The following is a 13,040-nucleotide window of genomic DNA, read 5'->3' on the forward strand; positions in this document are numbered from 1 at the left end:
TATATGATATGGGTGTATGTCATACTAAGCCGCAAATAGATAGTGCAACATGTATTTGGTCGGTGTAAATTAAGTTTGAGTGAAAACTGCTAACTAGTTAATTAGTGTGAGATATCCACCGATGTCTGACCACGTGGATATAAATGGCTATATGATATGGGTGTATGTCATACTAACCCGCAAATAGATAGTGCAACATGTATTTGGTTGGTGTAAATTAAATTTGAGTGAAAACTGCTAACTAGTTCATTAGTTTGAGATATCCACCGATGTCTGACCACATGGATATAAATGGCTATATGATATGGGTGTATGTCATACTAAGCCGCAAATGGATAGTGTACATGAGCAGAGCAATTGTACTTGTTAATTATCCCAGAATCCACAAAAACATGTCCATTTGGATACCGGGGATACCCTAAACCCTAAACCCTAAACCCTAACCTCTAAACCCTAAACACTAAACCCTAAACTCTAAAATGTATTTTCAGGTTTACCACATCAACATGTATTGGTTGGGTGTAAATTAAGTTTGAGTGCACACTGCTAACTAGTTAATTAGTGTGAGATATCCACCGATGTCTGACCACGTGGATATAAATGACTATATGATATGGGTGTATGTCACACTAAGCCGCAAATAGATAGTGTACATGAGCTGAGCAATTGTACTTGTCAATTATCACGGAATCCACAAAAACATGTCCATTGGATACCGGGGATACCTGTGAGGGGTTATTGTAGGTTACGATATCCTAATGTAGATAGGCATACGGATAGAGAAGTTTAAGGATACAGACATACAGAGTACGGCGTGATACAAACATACAGAGAGAAACCTAACAGAGGGTGCGAATAAAAGTTTTTAAACTAGTTGGAGTAGATGGGTGCGACATATTCCTTATAGATGTCCAACGCGTATTGTGACCTGATATCATTGACGATTTGGTCGGTGATCTGAGACATGAGTTCTTGACCAAACCCAGTTGCGACGATCTCTAGCAACTTCATGGCAAGAGGACCACAATCACCACATCTCTCATTGACGTAAATGTCCTGGACCCTCGACCAAGTGAATGGAGTGCAACCATGATCTTGAGTTGGAGGCGGTGTGCAAAGTTTTGAAATAAAGTATGGCAGCTGCTCTGTGAACGGGGCTATATGGGTGGCAACCTTAGCGTCATCGTATAGACTGACATTAGGATCGAGGATGTCTATGCTCCAATTGGAGAGGTTAATGACTAAGCCAACCCAGTGAGAATTATCCCAAATCATCGGAATATATATCGTGTTCCAATCCACAAACCACTCTGAAGGAGAACCATATGTTTTGCATTTTAGCTTATTGTCCCACTTGACTCTGGCCTTCACTTTTGCTTGACAGAAGGAAGGATACTTCCCTTGTAAGTAGTTCCCAAGCCAGGGTGAGAGGAAGAGAGAGCGTTCAATGAGTAGGAACTTTTGCAACTTTTTTTGTAGAAAATCCACCAAAACCTCCATATGCTGTGAGAAGAGGGTGAAAATAATGTGTAAGTATAGATTAACTAAGGGAAAAACGAGTTCAGATTTTGGTAGATAGGAAATACTTACCAATGTACTAACCCAATTCTGAGGCTTCGCTAACTGTTTGAAAAACAGGTTGTCAAGTGGGTATCCACATTTTGTTATGTGTACCCTGGAGGTTTTGAAAATGGTATCCACGGTTAGCTCATTGGTCCGATATTGTTAGAATAAAAAACGGCGTAGGGTGTGTAGAGAGTTACGTGTTTGGACATGATTTCAGAGATTTTTTCATGAGGGATGCTAAATCTTTGTCGACAATGAGTAGAAGGTCAGGCAGTTGGGACGGTGAAAGTGTAGGAATCCGCAAAACAGCCGAGAGAAGGGTCTCTTCTGGTCCCGAGAGAACACCCTTTTGTGTAGGTTTGGCTGGCGAAGAATCACTGACATCAACAGGGTCTGTGGGCGTAGCATTGCTCTGTGAGGTGATGAAAAATTCATTTTCAGCAAACTATTAGGCAGCAAAAAACTAGGAAGGGATTCGATGAAAAGTAGAGAAGGATGGAATACCTCGGTGGCTTCGCTGTCGGATTCGTTAGGTTGTATGGGGGACTCACGGCCATCATCCTAATAAAGGAAGTTGGGGTCCCAATTAAATAACTATGAGGTAAAATTGTGAAAGTTAACAAATTGATATTGAAGTAGTATTTGTCTGCGGTACCTCATCGGCACAAGCTCTGTCAATGTCAACATTGGTGTCCTGCAAGAAAAAGGCACCGAATTGATGATGCATATCCATGTGGATACATTACAGTTGTGATGAAACACTAGCCTAAGTGAGGTGTCCATGTGGATAGGATATACTTTCTGGATGATTCATATCCATGTGGATAGCATAAATATTAATAAACGGAATTGCTTACCTCAATTAACGTTAGGGGAGTGGCTTCCAACACATTATCAGCGTCAATTTTCTGCGTGAAGGTTAGCAAGTGTTTGAGTAGTGAGATATAGTTGAGGATGGAGACTTACTCGGAAAGTATATTAATTTGGTGAAAAGATACCTCAATATTGTCAGAAGGTGTACCGTCAAGGACAGGACTAGGAGCAGGCAATTGAGGATTGACATTAGAGTTCCCAATAAATCCCTGTAACAAGCTGGTGTAAGGTTGTAGGGGTTGTGGAGATGCATTAGCAGCGGAGTTAACTCCGTTTTGATCAATATCTGTCGCAGCCTGTATAATGAAAATGTATCCACATGACAATGTAAGTTTTGGATATTGGGGTAAATGTTGATATTGTAAATGTATCCACATGGACAGTGTGAGTTGTACACTGGAGTAAATGTTAAAAAAGAAGAAATATGGGATATGTACTGATTGGTCATCCAAGGGAACAGGTTTGGTGACGGTGTCATATACCGGGGATTGCTGTTTTCTAAAAAGTAATTTAGGTAACAAAAAGGAAGCTACTCGAAGTTTGATATAAAAGGTAAAAGTGTGTCTAACCTTAGTCTCGGTGTCATAAATGGGATTGAGGCAAGAGTTCGGACATCCTGAATCATCCTGAATCACATCTTTCATAGCGGACGAGCAGTTTCCAACGAAATGTTCCTGTATAATTTGACTAAGATGAATACCAATGCATTCAGACTAGCTCCAAGATGATGGAAAACAACAACATACCGTTGTCCCAAACGGGTGGACATATTGTTCCCAGTCGTGTTGGTTAAGAAGGATATCGTCAGGAGACGTTACTGCTTTGGTCGGAGATTGTTGAGGAGTTGGGGGTGGCGTCCCGACCGTAACATTCTCTGCTGCGTCCTCCGGACAGGTAAACTCATCGACTGCGACAGGGGCCGGTGGTGATTCCTTGACAGCAGAGGGAGAGACGGATGCTGGCCTCCTAATGGTGCGCCTTAGCGGTAGTCTTAACCGCCTACGGAATCGAAGGGAGTTAATCTACTGCTGTAGTTTCCTGTTCTCAGATTGCAGCTTTTTAAACTTACTATCTGCCGCATCCCTAATAGAATTAAGTTCTTTCTCTACAGCAGCTTTGAAATCAGCGAAACCATTATCCTGAGTATTGGAGAAGATAACACGGGGCCTCTTAAAACTCAAGCATTTGGACTTGGGAGAAGGTTGATTGACACGAAGTTTGGCAGAAATCTCTTTCCGCCTAGGAATAATGTGCTTCCTGTGAAGCCCTTTGCCCTTCTTATCTCGTAAAGTTATTAAAGGCAAAGAACAATCACCCCCTGGCCATTCCTTTTTGGTGAAGATATGTCCTGCCTGAATGAGACTTTCCATATAAGCAATCCTTTTGTCTTTAATCTCATCGTCCCACTCTCCCCAACCAGATTCAACAATCCCTTCGTGTTGGACAGCTTCCAAAAACGGAGAAACTAATAGCTGCGTTTGTGATAGACAAAATGTCATAATGTGTGTATCCACGTGGATAATGTAATCCAAGTTAATAATGTGTATATAAGACAACTTACATCTGGATAATGCTCAACACTTATGACGTCTGTCAAAGGTAAATTATTCTTTGGTAGGCCAACTGAACACCATTCCAGGAAAGTGCGGCTGTCACCAGCACCTGGTACCTTGTCTCGTAATCCAGAAATGTTACGATATGCGAGCAGTTGCAGCGCAAGAGGGAAGCCATGCAAACGGAAGGACTTCTGTTGTAACTTCTCCGTAAAACTCTTGACGGAGTCCGTTGGTTGAACCTTGCCCTGCCGTTTAAGTCTTTTAGCCACTGGAATGGATTGCGGTTTGAGATCAGGTCTCATAGTGGAAATAGTTTTCAGGAAGGATTCTCTGCCCCAAGGAAATGCTAGGAACGAGTCGATGTCTTCAAGCATCTCAACATACTTCCAAGTTGGTCGGCTCGTTTGGCTAGATGCAATGAGTACACCATCGATTATGAGTAGCAACGCTAGACGAAGCTTTCGATCCAAATCCTTGATAGTAGGGTCTTCAAAAATAGTGGACACATCACCTAGGGTCGCCTTGCGATCTTTCCCAATCAACGTGTCCCAGTAATATTTATCATGAGGTTCGGGAGCAGGTTCGTCTTCGGGTTCGTAATCTTCCGGAAATTCGTCACATTGAAGCCCAGTTACAACACCAAATTCAACTAAAGAAAACCTCAAAGGGTATCCACCGAATACAGTCTACAACTCGTATTTTTTTTTGGACAGAACCTGCCTACATAGCAAAGCGTGGAGTAATTTGCAGGATATAGGAGACTCACCAATACGAAGCCGGAATAGAGAACCCAGACTTGAGCTAAGAATCGTATCGAATTGGGGAGTGCCTTTGAGAACACTGTGGACTGTCGTCAGGATATCAGGTCGTGAGTAAACATTCAACCTAGCGTCGGGAAAACGGTCAGTTGCAAACAGACGGAGAGGGAGCCGATCATCCCAATCTGCAGATTTTTCTCCAGAAGTATCACCAGCAGTTGTAGATGACGGTTCATAGGTCGAACATTTGGAGATGCGACTACGGGGCTCTGCCATGTCCGAACTTGGTTACCGGCAGCAAGTTAATCGGAAAACGGAACAAATAGAGGTAATGGAACAAACAGAACAAATTAATGAGTGGTAGGAACCAAGGGATTCGAATTCGTGAAATGCAAAATTAGGGTTGAAGAGAATTGGGGATGTCGGGTTTGGGGGGATTTGGGGTTTTGTATTTTTTACGGTTGTAAAAAATAAATGTACTGATTGGAAAAAAAATTGAGATCGGTAAGAAAGTGATATCGGTTAGTAAAAAATAAAATGACTTGAAGAGAGATTTGTGGGGTAAGATGTAATTTTACAAGTAGAGAGTATAGGGAGAGTGGAAAGTGGGTGTGGGTGGTATTTGTTTGTGAGAAAGTGGGTGTGGGTGTCATTTTCCCTTTTTTTATTGTCATAATTTTAAATATTTTTGAAATCAATTTATTTGCTTGGGTTTCTAATAAGCTTGGTTCATGCTCTATGTGTTAGGATCGTTTCTATCTAATTGTATTTTGGTTTTATTTATATGACTCATATTTTATTGATTTTGTGTTAAAATATTTTACAATTGAGCATAACATGCATGAACCAAGCAATAAAGTGCTTGCTAATTTTTTTTATTATTTATTTAGGAAGTGATATATATATATATATATATATATATATTTTTTTGGCAGTTTCGTTTATATTTTTGACATATACAATCTTCACATTAATGGAATTTAAGTCTTTGATTTTCTTCCTAATGTTATTATTCTTAAAAAAATTAAAATTAAAATAATTATGACTTATTTCTTGCTGGAATATTGAATTATATTGATGAGATTTGGTATTCTTGCGGAAGAAAGGATAATCATCTTCACTACTAACCACAAAGATGAAATTGATGATGCTCTTCTCAGACCTGGCCGTATGTTTGAGGTCTTCATGAAGGATGCTTTGCAGGATTTAATCATACTCTTGAAGGACAGGAGATAAAAGAGAAAGATTAGGGAGATAAAAGAAAGAGATTAGGGAGATGACGTATATAACAATGATGAACTAATGAAAAAAGGAGTCACTCTCACTCGAGAGAGATTAAAGATAAAGAGAGATTAAGGATAAAGGGAGATTAGCGAGATAATGAGAGATATTTTTAATACATTTTGCTTTTTTTTGTACATTTTTCTTTTGACCCACATATGATGAACTAAATAGAAAGAACTTTATTTTATCCGCATATGTTACATTTTTTATTATCTTCTATTTTATATATTAGGACTCAGACTCCCGCGATGTCGCGGAGAAAATCTATTTTTGTAAAATGAAATTTAAAATTTAAAGTTATATATTATAAAATTATTTGAAAGTAATAAAATAATTGGAAAATGTATACTAGATAATAAAATAAAAACTTATTAAAATAAGAAAATAATAAGTAGAATTGAAACTACATAAATAATAGTGCCCTTCTGTATCTGGTGATTGCTTTTACGTGGGTTTTCCTTCTTTCTTTGATTGTGCCACTTTATAGTTACTTGTCAAAGAGTGAGTACGATACCGAGGGCATGTCAAGAAGGTTATATTCTACATGTTGTTGATGGCCAGGATTAAGAAAAGATATGGATTATGAATTATGAGTAGTTCTATGTCAGCGTTATTAAATTTTACAGCTACAACGTATTTGCTAGTTTGTAACGTTATAACTTATAGGTATATCGTAGACATTGACTATTCGGAAGAGGAGAAAAGCTGTGTTTCTCAATCAATAAAATTAAGAGTTTTGTACTTAATGTGCTAAGAAGTGAAATAAAAGGGGTTTTTCTGTAAATACATCAATATGTACTGTATGTACAAGAACTTGTGGATTTTAAAACTCTCAGCTTTCTCCGCTTAAGAGCTCTCAGAGCCACTAACTAAACCCAATACGATGGCCTCAGCGATTCTTCCATCACTCAGGCTGAGGCCAAACTTCTCCGCCGCCATGTCAACCTCCTCCTCCTCTTCCGCCGGCGAATTCAAACGCCGTCCCGCCGTCATTCTCCCGGTAGTTAACCACTTAACCTCCTCCTTCTGTATTTAAAGTCCAAAACTTGGTTTCAGTGTTACATGATTCTTTTATGGTGGGTTTCATATTCCAATAACTGGTTCCTTTGTGGGATTGGTTTTTAGGGTTTAGGGAACAATTCAGGAGACTACAAGAAGCTGGAGGTAACATTGGGTGAGTACGGTGTTCCTGCGGTGGTTGCAGCTGTATCAAGGCTTGATTGGTTTAGAAATGCAGCCGGTTTGGTTGATCCATCCTACTGGCGCGGCACCCTCCGCCCTCGTCCTGTTCTTGATTGGTATTGATTTGATCTCTATGGACATATCACTTATTTTGTGTTTGGAGTGTTTTTGTGACTGGTTTCAAATGATGACTCTTGTTTATGGATCAATGATCAGGTACTTGAATAGAATTGATGATGCAGTCCGCGAAGCCAATGAGTTAGCTCAAGGTAAATCTCACTAAAGATTGCTGCTTTGTGTTCTTAGATCAGACTTAGTTGCTAGTTTCAGTTGTGCATTGCAGTGAACACTTTAGTATTGCGTCACTTATAGGTCAAGGATTGTCTTTGATTGGACATTCAGCTGGAGGCTGGCTTGCTCGAGTTTACATGGAAGAATACGGGAAGTCTGATATTTCCTTGTTGTTGACACTTGGTACGCCTCACTTGTAGGTAACAAAACATGTCGATTACTATTTTAGACCTTTCAAGTGAGATTGCTTCCATGTTTTAACCATGTGGTTTTTGCATCCTGTTTAGACCACCACCGAGAGGGCAACCAGGGGTTATTGACCAAACAAGAGGTCTTCTCTACTATGTCCAAGATCACTGTGCAAAAGCTGTTTACACTCCTGAGCTGAGATATGTCTGTATTGCCGGGAGGTAAATGCTTCTTTCTAAAAACCACATATGTGTGAAACCTATGTCTAAACTTGGGAATCTGAATTTAGTACTTCATATTGTAGATACATTCGTGGGGCTCCTTTGGTGGACAATGCTGATGTTGATTCTGATGTGACTATTGGAATCGACAGTGGAGAAGCGATTTCAGAACTTGCTATAGCAAGCAACAAGAAGAGCGAATCATCGGTTTCTTCAGGGCCTAGTTTTCGTGCTCGTTTTGTAGGGCAAGGATACAAGCAAGTATGTGGAACAGCTAATGTGTGGGGTGATGGAGTGGTCCCTGAGGTTTCAGCTCATCTTGAAGGTGCACTTAACGTTACCTTCGACGGTGTTTACCATTCACCTGTTGGCTCAGACGATGAAACCAGACCTTGGTATGGTTCACCAGTTATTGTAAAGGACTGGATTCACCACCTCCTTGAGTGATTAGAACTTCTTCGAGAACTTATGTCCCAATTTTTTCTATCTCTTCACCCACAAATTTAAACTCTAAGTCACATTGTATATTTATATTTTACTCTTTTGCACCCATATCTGTTAAATGTCATCAAGCATCATACTTTCTTTAAGATATTGTGAACCTTCAGAGAATCAACTGATTGATATTCAATACCACCGTTTTTAGCTGCTATGTGACAAAAAAAAGGACAAACAAGTTTCATTTTTATTTTGACTCTTGTCTCTGTCTCTGTTTCTGCCACGCGTTGTTATAAAGTTTGAACCTTTGACTTTTTTTTTTTTGTTTTGGAGAATCACTGATGAGTGATGATGATAGTAGAATGCTAAAATAGCAAGGACGGCTACAATGTTTATGATGGAATTTTTGTGGTAGAGCTCAGAGAGAGTCCATGGCTTCTCTTCCTTCTTCTTCTCCTTCTTCTTCAGCAGCAGTTTGGAAAACAGACGTTTTCGTGAGTTTTAGAGGAGAAGATGTGCGTAAAACATTTGTGAGTCATCTCCTCTGCGAGCTTGATCGGATGGGGATCAACGCTTTTAGAGACGATTTGGATCTACAGAGAGGTAAATCCATCTCCCCAGAGCTTGTAGATGCTATCAAAGGCTCCAGATTCGCCATCGTCGTAATCTCTAGGAACTACGCAGCTTCAAGTTGGTGCTTAGACGAGGTCTTGAAGATCATGGAATGTGAAGAAACGATTAATCAGACAGTTTTACCCATTTTCTACGAGGTTGATCCTTCGGATGTGAGAAGACAGAGGGGAAGTTTTGGTGAAGATGTTGAGAGTCACAGTGATAAAGAGAAAGTGAGGAAATGGAAAGAAGCTTTGACTAAACTGGCTTCTATTTCTGGTGAAGATTCTCGGAATTGGTAAGTTTCTAAGATAAGTCTTTATTAGTGTGTGTATTCAAAGTTGTTAAAGTGATGAAATTTGTATGGTTGGTAGGAGGGATGAGTCGAAGATGATTAAGAAGATTGTTAAAGACATTTCTGATAAGTTGGTTTCAACTTTATATGATGACTCAGAAGAGTTGATTGGAATGAGTTCCCATATGGACTTTCTGCAGTCTATGATGTCTATGAAGGAGGAAGATGTTCGGATGGTGGGGATTTGGGGAATGGGTGGAGTTGGGAAAACCACGATTGCTAAATACTTATACAATCAACTCTCATGTAGATTTCAAGCTCATTGCTTCATGGAGAATGTGAAGGAAGTCAGCAACAGATATGGAGTTAGGCGTTTACAAGGGGAGTTTTTATGCAGAATGTTTCAAGAAAGGGATAAAGAAGCATGGAGCTCGATTTCTTGTTGCAGCATTATAAAGGAAAGGTTAAGGCACAAAAGGGTGTTGATTGTGCTCGACGATGTAGATAGATCTGAGCAACTGGATGAACTGGTGAAAGAGATTGATTGGTTTGGTCCGGGAAGCAGAATCATTGTGACAACACGGGATAGACATTTGCTAGTTTCTCATGGTATAGATTTGGTGTATAAAGTGAAGTGTTTACCCAAAAAAGAAGCTCTCCAGCTCTTTTGTTACTATGCTTTCAGAAAGGAGAATATAATTCCACATGGGTTTCAGGAGTTATCGGTTCAAGCTATCAACTATGCTTCTGGTCTTCCACTAGCTCTAAGAGTTTTAGGCTGCTTCCTCTATCGAAGAAGCCGTAGAGAATGGCGAAACACTCTTTCTAGGCTTAAAACTTACCCTCAAAGTGATATCATGGAAGTTCTGAGAGTTAGCTTCGATGGACTGGATGAGCAAGAGAAGGCTATTTTTCTCTATATATCATGTTTCTATAACATGAAGCATGTTGATTATGTCACAAAACTTCTTGATATTTGTGGCTATGCTGCTGAAATCGGTATCACGATTCTTACAGAGAAGTCTTTGATTGTTGTATCAAATGGATGTATAAAGATGCATGATTTGCTTGAACAGATGGGTAGAGAGCTTGTTCGTCAACAAGCAGTTAACAACCCAGCCCAACGGTTACTTTTATGGAATCCTGAAGACATTTGTGAGTTGCTGTCAGAAATTTCTGCTGTAAGTTAAAGTGCATGTGCTTCTCTTCTCATTCTAATTTTCATGTAAATGATTTTGACTTATCATAGCTTCTTCTCAATTTCTTTTAGGGAACACAACTTGTTGAAGGAATCTCTCTGAACGTCTCTGAAATTCCTGAGGTATTTGCTAGTGATCGAGCTTTCGAGGGATTGTCTAATCTCAAGCTACTCAACTTCTATGATCTTTCATTTGATGGAGAGACTAGAGTGCATCTACCTAATGGCCTGAGTTATCTCCCATGCAAGCTTCGTTATCTACGTTGGGATGGATACCCTTTAAAGACTATGCCTTCAAGATTTTGTCCTGAGTTTCTTATTGAACTTTGTATGAGTAATAGCAAGCTTGAAAAACTTTGGGATGGGATCCAGGTAATTTCTCTATATAAACTGCAGATAATTCCTCTTTTTGTTATTTACTATTGGACTAGATACTGATACATTTGATGTAAATATTTTCAGCCTCTTAGGAACTTGAAGAAGATGGATCTTTCTCGCAGTAAATACCTTGTCGAAATTCCAGATCTCTCAAAAGCCACAAATCTGGAGGAGCTAAACCTTTCCTGTTGCCAAAACTTGGTTGAGGTTACTCCATCTATCAAGAATCTGAAGAGGCTTTCTTGTATCTACTTGACTAATTGTATCCAACTCGAGAACATTCCGGTTGGAATAACTTTGAAGTCGCTTGAAACAGTGGGAATGAGTGGATGCTCAAGTCTAAAGCAATTTCCAGAACTTTCTTGGAATACTAGAAGACTCTATCTGAGCAGTACAAAGATAGAGGAACTACCATCATCAATCACCCATCTCTCTTATCTCGTTGAACTGGATATGTCAGATTGCCAGAGACTCAGGGTTCTTCCAAGCTCTGTAAGGCACTTGGTCTCACTTAAATCCATGAGTTTGGATGGTTGCAAACATCTTGAGAACCTCCCAGACACATTACAGAGTCTAACATCTCTTGAAACTCTTGAAGTATCTGGTTGCCTTAATGTCAACGAGTTCCCTCGCGTTGCCACGAATATAGAAGTTCTGCGTATATCTGAGACATCAATTGAAGAAGTTCCTGCAAGGATCTGCAGTCTCTCTCAGCTTAGGTCCTTGGATATTTCAGAAAACAAAAGACTGAAATCACTTCCTGTAAGCATTTCTGAGCTAAGATCACTTGAAAAGCTCAAGCTTTCTGGATGTTCTTTACTCGAGAGTTTTCCACCGGAAATTTGTCAGACAATGAGCTGCTTGAGGTGGTTTGATTTGGATAGGACTAGCGTTAAAGAACTACCTGAAAGCATTGGGAATTTAGTAGCTCTTGAGGTGCTTCAAGCCAGTAGAACAGCTATAAGGCGAGCACCTTGGTCCATTGCACGACTTGCCCGTCTTCAAGTTTTAGCGATTGGGAATAGTTTCTATACTCCAGAAGGTTTGTTGCATCCTCTTTGTCCACCCTTATCAAGGTTTGATGACTTGAGAGTTATGAGCCTAAGCAACATGAACATGATAGAGATCCCTACCAGTATTGGTAACTTATGGAATCTACTAGAACTAGATTTGAGTGGGAACAATTTTGAATTCATCCCAGCAAGCATCAAACGGCTCACCAAGTTGAACAGACTGAATTTAAACAACTGCCAGAGACTTCAAGCATTGCCCGATGAGCTTCCACGAGGTCTCTTGTATATCTACATCCATAGCTGCACATCCCTAGTGAGTATCTCAGGTAGCTTCAACCAATATTGTCTGCGCAAGCTTGTAGCCAGCAACTGTTACAAATTGGATCAAGCAGCACAGATTCTCATTCATCGTAACATGAGCCTAGAGTCAGCAAAACCAGAACACTCTTACTTTCCTGGTAGTGATGTACCCACTTGCTTCAATCACCAAGTCATGGGTCCGTCGCTGAATATACACTTACCTCAGAGTAAATCTTCTGACATTTTGGGATTTTCTGCCTGCATCATGATTGGAGTTGATGGACAGTACCCAATGAACAATCTGAAGATACACTGCTCTTGTATTCTAAAAGATGTTGATGCTTGTGAGCTGATTGTTATGGATGAGGTGTGGTATCCTGATCCAAAAGCTTTCACAGACATGTACTTTGGATCAGATCACCTTCTCTTATTCAGCAGAACATGCATGTCCATGGGAGCTTACAACGAAGCCCTGTTTGAATTCTCAATCGAAAACACAGAAGGAGATTCTTTGAGCCCGGTTGGAGTGATTAAAAAATGTGCGGTGCACCTTATATCATTTAAAGACATGATGCAAGAGTTCTCTACTGACTCTGAGAAAATTCAGAATTCTGATTTGGATCTTTCAAAGGCAATTGATGACGCAAGAGTTTTGAAAAGAAGAGCATATGAAGCTGAGTTCTTGCATAAGGAGCAACCAAATCCCAAGAGGGTCAAGTTTCGTCCAGTTCCTTTGGCTCGGAAGGGACATGCCAAATTATATCAACCAAATGGTATCTGAGAGTGAAAGATTCATTTGTTGGCTTGTATACATAATTATATATCAATTGATCCATATATTTTTGATTGCATCAATACATCATGAACTTGATCTTTGAACAAGCAA

The 13,040-nt window shown here is 39.8% G+C and overlaps 2 protein-coding genes across 3 annotated transcripts; both read left to right on the plus strand.

Annotated features, from left to right (window-relative positions):
* The first annotated feature begins 6,832 nt into the window (after positions 1 to 6,832).
* Positions 6,833 to 8,510, plus strand: LOC104770077 (uncharacterized). 2 transcript variants are annotated; one of them, XM_010494426.3, is made up of 6 exons: positions 6,833 to 7,037; positions 7,163 to 7,335; positions 7,436 to 7,488; positions 7,592 to 7,706; positions 7,798 to 7,920; positions 8,004 to 8,510. In XM_010494426.3, exons 1-6 carry the CDS (start codon positions 6,921 to 6,923, stop codon positions 8,365 to 8,367), a joined length of 945 nt encoding a protein of 314 aa, XP_010492728.2. In that variant the 5' UTR covers positions 6,833 to 6,920; the 3' UTR covers positions 8,368 to 8,510. The 2 variants fall into 2 exon arrangements, with proteins under 2 accessions (XP_010492728.2, XP_019097622.2); XM_019242077.2 differs by having other exon boundaries at positions 6,859 to 7,037; positions 7,622 to 7,706.
* A 63-nt stretch (positions 8,511 to 8,573) lies between these two features.
* On the plus strand, positions 8,574 to 13,033 carry LOC104770078 (disease resistance protein RML1A). Its single transcript, XM_010494427.2, has 4 exons — positions 8,574 to 9,268; positions 9,345 to 10,446; positions 10,536 to 10,835; positions 10,926 to 13,033. Exons 1-4 carry the CDS (start codon positions 8,790 to 8,792, stop codon positions 12,933 to 12,935), a joined length of 3,891 nt encoding a protein of 1,296 aa, XP_010492729.2. The 5' UTR covers positions 8,574 to 8,789; the 3' UTR covers positions 12,936 to 13,033.
* Positions 13,034 to 13,040: the final 7 nt, after the last annotated feature.

The sequence above is a fragment of the Camelina sativa genome, chromosome 20, assembly GCF_030686135.1.
Source record: "Camelina sativa cultivar CO46 ecotype springtype chromosome 20, ASM3068613v1".
NCBI lineage: Eukaryota > Viridiplantae > Streptophyta > Magnoliopsida > Brassicales > Brassicaceae > Camelina > Camelina sativa.

Excerpts from the sequence above, each read along its gene's own strand:
- LOC104770077 (XM_010494426.3), top strand. The coding sequence starts at position 6,921 with ATGGCCTCAGCGATTCTTCCATCACTCAGGCTGAGGCCAAACTTCTCC. Across the intron at positions 7,336-7,435 it reads CCTCGTCCTGTTCTTGATTG|GTACTTGAATAGAATTGATG; the intron begins GTATTGATTTGA and ends ATCAATGATCAG. Across the intron at positions 7,921-8,003 it reads TATGTCTGTATTGCCGGGAG|ATACATTCGTGGGGCTCCTT; the intron begins GTAAATGCTTCT and ends TTCATATTGTAG.
- LOC104770078 (XM_010494427.2), top strand. The coding sequence starts at position 8,790 with ATGGCTTCTCTTCCTTCTTCTTCTCCTTCTTCTTCAGCAGCAGTTTGG. Across the intron at positions 9,269-9,344 it reads GGTGAAGATTCTCGGAATTG|GAGGGATGAGTCGAAGATGA; the intron begins GTAAGTTTCTAA and ends TATGGTTGGTAG. Across the intron at positions 10,836-10,925 it reads AACTTTGGGATGGGATCCAG|CCTCTTAGGAACTTGAAGAA; the intron begins GTAATTTCTCTA and ends AAATATTTTCAG.